General features: G+C 32.9%; 1 protein-coding gene across 1 annotated transcript; it reads left to right on the forward strand.

The window, feature by feature from the left end:
• Window positions 1-6124: 6124 nt before the first annotated feature.
• Window positions 6125-7120, forward strand: LOC116907514 (olfactory receptor 867-like). Its single transcript, XM_032910516.1, has one exon. The coding sequence runs from the start codon at window positions 6125-6127 to the stop codon at window positions 7118-7120; it is 996 nt and encodes a 331-aa protein (XP_032766407.1).

Below are 7120 nucleotides of genomic sequence, written 5' to 3' on the forward strand. Positions count from 1 at the left end.
AATGCATTCTCTTTACAAGCTTATGGGACTTTCTCAAAAACACACCACAATTTAGGCGTTAGTACCACTCAACTATTAAACAAAAAAAATCATTGAAGTAATTTCTTACATATTAGACTATAATGAAATGAGACTAGAAATCAGCAAGGAAAACTTCAACATTTTTACAAGATAATGATAATAAAACTTATAAATGCTGGATTGTATAATACTTATAAATGCTGGATTGTAGTAGGTTATTAAAAATGAAACAAGAATTAAAAATTCATAAAGTAAGATATAAATAAAAGCACATCCTGCAAGAATATATGAGAAAGTTGAGAGGGGCTCTGGCTGCCCTATCTCTAATACTGAACTACTGGTTACTGATAGATTTTAGGAAATATGTCTGGAACAAGTGTAAACAGGGAAATGGGTCTGGAGCAAGAGTGACACTGAGATATGTCCAAACCCTGAAAGATGAGTATCTTAAGAGTGGCAGGAATAAATTTTGCTCTCACCCTGTACTCGAATTGAAAGCTCTGCTGCACATATCCTTTCAACCCTCACCTCCATCACCACTGAAGCCATAATATAGCCTGATGACCAAATGACACACTGAACTTCTTTTCTCCCTTTAAAGACATTACCAGCAAGCACCTGGAATTCGTCCTCATAAAAATGAAGAAGTCCCAGCACCCTAAAACCAACCAATATTGTACATTCACCCTGAATATTCCTATCCACTCCTCAAAGCTTATATAAGCCATATTATCCCAGAATAAGGAGATCTGTAAAATTGAAAACCATCTTGGAGAAGGCTTATTTCTTCCCTGCACTCAAGCCAACCAAGTTCCTATGAATCCACATTGTCTGGAAAAGCTTCCTTCGTTTTATTCCACCCTAGTGCAAAATAATACCTAGCTCTACCCAGGGCAGAAGCAGAACTAGGCCAGCATATAGGTAGGTAGTTATGAGCCTATGGTTGAGTCCACTAAGTTCCAACAGGTAGCTTTTAACTTATGTAACACAGATGTCCTTAGTTAATATCAGAAGGTCAGAAATAAAATAAAAACCAAATACACAGGAATGTGAGGAAGGGGCTTGAAGAGAAGATGGTTGAAAGGTAGTAGAGAGTAGAAGGAGATTTGGAGGTGAGAATTATTGGGTATGCACTATATACGAACTTGTCAAAGGACAAATTTACTAAAAGAATATGCAGAACATAGAAAAGGCAGTTTGTTGTCAGTGGATGGTTTATAACTATAACTGTACACGCTGGCATATATTAAATAAAAAAACATGTGATGTTTCCTATGGGTATGAGAAAAAAACTGGCCAAAGAAGGAAAAAACAGTAAGAATCAGATTTGAAATGAATGAAAATAAGTCTAGAACACTTGAAGGTTTCAAGATAAGTCCATTGGTTTTTATAAGAAAAAATATTATGACTTAGGATGTAGATTTGTAGAATATTTATGTAAGATGTGTAAAATCCTGAGTTTGATCACCAACACTATAAAAAAAACAAATAAAGAAACAAAAAAATGCAATGGAAAACATATTGATAAGCTTTAGCAAAACTACAAAATTGAAAAGAGAAAAGAAGCATATGGATATAATTTAAGTGGAAAGGAGGATATTATAGCAAACTGCATTAAATTCCATAGGATTATTACACATAAATTTCAAATTGTAATCTATTGTAATGAGGAATCAATAAGAAATTGATATTGATCCACTTTTGGAAACACATGACCCACTGAAGCTGAAACAAAAAATTATAAAGTTTAGCAATGTCTATTAATATTGGTAGAGTCAAAAATACTACTGCAGACCAATGGAATTTTGTTGAAATATGAAATTAGAATATCACATTAGTTGCAGACAATAAAGGTGGATGAAAAAGGAGGGTATCATGTCAAGCTGAATCAGTTAAATACACAATGAAAGGTATTAAGTATTACTTCTACAAGTCGATGAAATGGTGATAATATGAACACAGAGTAGGGAGAACTACTATGGAAGGCAGGCAGACTTGAGGAATGAAGAGTAGAGGACAGCATGTGTAAATGAACAAATCAAGATCTTTGTGTCAACACAGAAAAAAGCTCTCACTGCAAATAGAATAAGAGTTTATTCTGGGATCCTTTATAACTGATCATGGCTTTTTCACATAGGTTCACATTAGCTTATATACCATGTTTAAATTGTAACAGTTTCATAAAATTTTATAGTATGAAGGAACATTCAGTCATAATCATAAATTGAGATACTTTCAAATACACTGTTGAAAACACAAAGTAACTGGTAACAGAAAAAAAAGGAACTCTTAGGCCACTGATACTACCTATAATATTGTTAGTATTTTGTGAATGCCAAGAACATCTTTATTCATTCAAAAGTATTTATTTGATAATCGTAAGGATGTTAAATCACATGTAGATTTCAGCAATGAATGGGTATTTAGGAAGCTAAAAGAGAAGAGAATTTGATTGTAGACTACAAAAGTATTGGTGGGCCAGAAGAGAAAGATCACAGCTGGAGCAGAATTTGGTGGGCTTTGGAATGGGCAGATCAGACAAAGGACTGAGCTCTAGGAAAGAAGCAACCAGGTATAGCACAGGCTGGTGGGAAAGCGATCTTGGAGGAGCTTGGACTTGACAAAGCTAGCCAGGTTGAAGAGATAACCAGACATAGAATGGGCTGATGAGAGCACAACCCCATGGCAAACGAACAGCATGCTTTTAAAATTACACATAACACAAAAGTCTGACTCTCCACTATTATATATGTGCATATTAGTCTTGCAGAATTTTTGATGTTATTGCTGCTTTTCTTGAAAACTTCAGTCAATATGCAAGCGTAGAAACATAAAACTGAAGATCACCAATTAATGGCATTGAAATGCATCAGTAAAAATATTTTTTAAAAGATTTAGAAATCTGTGAAAAAAAAATGGATTCCTTGAAACAATTCTATGTTTATTTGTCATCTCAAGACAGAGCCTCTGATTAGCCCTTGCTGTCCTCAAACTTGCTCTGTAGACCAGACTGGCCTCAAACTCAGAAATTTGTCTGATTTTGCCATCCAAGTGCTGGTATTAAGGCATGCACTAGTACCAAGGCACACTAGTACCAAGGTGAACAGTTTTTAGATTTGTAAATAAAAAGGGGAAGGAACATATATGAATTAAATTATGATATATATTTGTTGAAATATTGGGTAAAATAATAAGAAAAATTAGTATGGCAGAAAAGTAGTATGTGTGTGGGTGAGTGTGTATGTGTATGTCTTGAAATAAACCAAGGACAGTGAGGAAATATTATTTTATTGATATTTGGAATTTCTCTAGTTTACCTGGAGTAGTTGATGAGTAGATTATTAAGTGGCCAGTAAAATTGAAGTGTCATATTAAACAAGTACTTGTCAATGATGACAAAACTACATTTCAACTACAATAGTGATAATATATTTTTAAAATGTGGCTCCTGAGCAATGTTCCAATATAAAATAATAATTTCATATCTATATCTATATCTATATCTATATATTAATTCTCAGGCTTAATTTATATCTAATGAATAATTATTGTAAGAAACCTATTGTGTGGACTGCATATGTGAGATTTTAACTGCCAAGTTAGATAAATAAAGATTAAAAAATAAAGAAAGGATGATTATAACAAAAAGAGTATTACTTTCCCTTTTAATATTGTGGATATAATATTTCTCAAATCTAGGAATATTATTTAAGGAGATATACTACAGATTTCCTTGGATTTCTTGTTTTAGAATTAACATTTTTGGAGGAGACATAACATGACTTTTGATCAAACATAAATAAGGAGTTCTTCCTTGGAGAAAATAAATCAGTCTCCCTTTGCTATTAACTAAATAAGCACAAACTTTACAAGAATTTTCAACTTTCCTTTTTTTTACTCCAGGGAAACTCATTTCAGAAGTTTAAAGACAATAGAACAATTAAACTAATAAGGAGCTTTGAGAATTTAAACCCTGCGACGCATGGGCATTAAATAATTCTCCTTTTTCCCCTTATCTCTCTATCTTCAATATCTGTGCTGTGAAAACTCATTTGAATCGTCTATGAATAGATCATTGAGAGGAAAAAGCTTCATTGACAAACATTGAAAAGGCTGGTATGCTTCCATCAAGGGTAGATATGGAAAAAAGAAAGGATGCATATAGTGGACTGGACCTTTTGAAGAGTGGAAACTGGTAAGTATCTGTTTATTTCAAAGGCACATCGGATTTTATTGAGTCTCTTTTCCAGATCTTATTCTATTTCCATCTCTCCATCTTTAGTATATTAATTACTTTTCCAATTTCATTTTGTGAAGAGAATTTATTCTCCACTCCTTTATATGACTTGTATTCATGTAAGACATCTTTTGCTTGGTTTAATACTTTATCACTGTTAAAGATCAATTTTTATAATTATTAGTTCCTATTTATCTTATGTTACTCCCTTTCAATAATTGTTAATTTTTTATTTTGAGTCACTATCCTTTCCTGTACTCACATTCATGTATAAAAACAATGTTGTACGAATTCTCTTTTATAGTTTATTCCTTATTGGTATTTACTTCACTTCTAACATTTCTATTTATTTAGACTCTAAAATTGAATAGGCAAAATATAATTCTCCAAATATGCAAATAATGAGATAAAGCAATCATGAATTTTAAACTAATAAAGAATGTGGATTAAATGTTAGAGTGACATAAAAGAAATACAGAAGGCAGTGCATGAATCCAATATCTTGTCGCTGAAGCCTTTATCCTTTTCTTTTTATTTCACTGGACTTTAAAATTCCCCACCAACTCCTGATCAGCACATCAGTGTAATGGCATATTATTTTCCCAGCCTTGAATCTCTATCCTCTCTTTTGTTTGTTTCTATTTCTTTTTGTTCCCCATTGAAACCTTCCTACTTTGCATGTATTTTGTTCTAAATTGAATTACATTCTCAGATGTTCATAATTCAGACAGTTTCTATTATTGAAAATTTGGTAATTTGTATTTCATGAATCTGTTTTTTTCTATGATGATTTCGACTTACACCGTCTTAAGTATTTGTAGTCAGATTCGTTGATCATATATTTTGCTCATTAGTGTTTTGGCTCTCACAACAATGTATTGTACTCCTATCTATGGACATATGAGCACGTATGCAAAAAATCATTTTCCTGCTCTATTATTCTAATAGTGTGCTTTCTTGTTTCCTGTTCCTCTATAATCCACATACTACATTCTCTTCCCAAAGACATTCATGTAGAAGCAATTGTTCAAAAGAATGAAATTCGTCATTCTTCAGAAAATCTCATTAATTGTAAGTGGCTCTCAATTTTCAAACAGAAAGAATATTTATTGTATTTATATTAATAAATATACCATTGATTGCTAATGCTCCACTTAACAGTGTATTCTCAATGGAGATTCTTCCTGAAAAACACTAAACAGTCTCATGATTTTGCAAGTTTACACCCAGATGTCAATAAATGAATCAAAACTATGTTAAACAAACCTGACAAAAAGTTAACTTTCTAAATCAAAGTTCAATATTTACTTTTGGACTTTTGTATATCCAAAATAATTATTATAAGGTAGTAGTAGCTTATATTTTTAATAATAGTATAATAATGAAAAGTGATACCAAATGAAATATACTGCTAGTAAGGTACTTTTTTAACATCAAACAAAATCATAGCAACCTCATGTTGTTAGAAAATGATTAAAGTCTTAGAGAAAGAACTCCTGAAGATTATTGTGGAAAAACCTCATTGTTGAAGTATTAGAAGCAAAAATACCATTATAATTATAAAGAAAAAGGAATTGATTTACTTCAAATGTTTTAGAGGGCTTGGTAAAAATAAATTGTCTATATATATTCACACAGAAAAATACAAGAATGGCCCTTATAAATGGTAAATGAGAGAAATATTTAACTAAATTAAAAATCAGAATAACTACACATACTTAACAATGGCCAAGAAAATTCATTTGGGTAAATGGATGATAGTCAGTGTCACCAAAAGGATACGCTTTCCAGGGTTGTTTTGTGATATGTCAGTGACTATTATTTGAAAACTCTTCTTACCTTATCTCAAGCAGATACAAAAGTTATATGGAAATAGAGAACCACACACTTATAACAGAATTTCTCATCCTGGGTCTCTCTGATGATCCTGAATTGCAACCAATTCTATTTGGACTCTTCCTGTTCATGTACCTGGTCACAGTGCTTGGGAACCTGCTTATCATCTTGGCTGTCGGTTCTGACTCCCACCTCCATAATCCCATGTACTTCCTCCTCTCTAATCTTTCCTTTATTGATATCTGTTTCATCTCAACCACAATACCAAAGATGCTAGTGAACATGCAGTCACAGACAAAAGACATCTCCTACATAGAATGCGTTACACAGATATTTTTTTTTAATACTTTTGCTGGAATGGATAACTTTTTACTCACTTTAATGGCCTATGATCGCTTTGTAGCCATCTGCCACCCCCTCAACTACACTGTAATCATGAACCCTCGGCTGTGCGCCCTTCTGATTCTGATGTTTTGGATAATCATGTTCTGGGTATCCTTGATTCATGTTTTATTGATGAATGAACTGAATTTCTCCAGAGGTACAGAAATTCCACATTTCTTCTGTGAACTGGCTCAAGTTCTTAAGGTATCCAACTCTAACAATCATGTCAATAATGTCTTTATGTATGTGGTGATTTCCTTACTGGGTGTGATTCCTATGACAGGAATTGTCATGTCTTACTCACAGATTGTCTCATCTTTATTAAGAATATCCTCTATTGTGAGTAAGTACAAAGCCTTTTCCACCTGTGGATCTCACCTCTGTGTGGTCTCTCTATTTTATGGGTCAGGACTTGGAGTTTACTTCAGCTCTTCTGTGTTCCAATCTACTCAGAGAAGAATGGTTGCTTCATTGATGTACACTGTGATCAGCCCCATGCTGAACCCCTTCATCTATACCCTAAGAAACAAAGATATGAAGGGTGCCCTTGGAAAACTTTTCACCAAAGTTGCCTCTTCACCATCATGTATCAATGACATCAGAAATAAATTATTACTTGGAAGTGTAAGACAAATTTTATGA

The sequence above is a fragment of the Rattus rattus genome, chromosome 8 (assembly GCF_011064425.1).
Source record: "Rattus rattus isolate New Zealand chromosome 8, Rrattus_CSIRO_v1, whole genome shotgun sequence".
Lineage (NCBI taxonomy): Eukaryota > Metazoa > Chordata > Mammalia > Rodentia > Muridae > Rattus > Rattus rattus.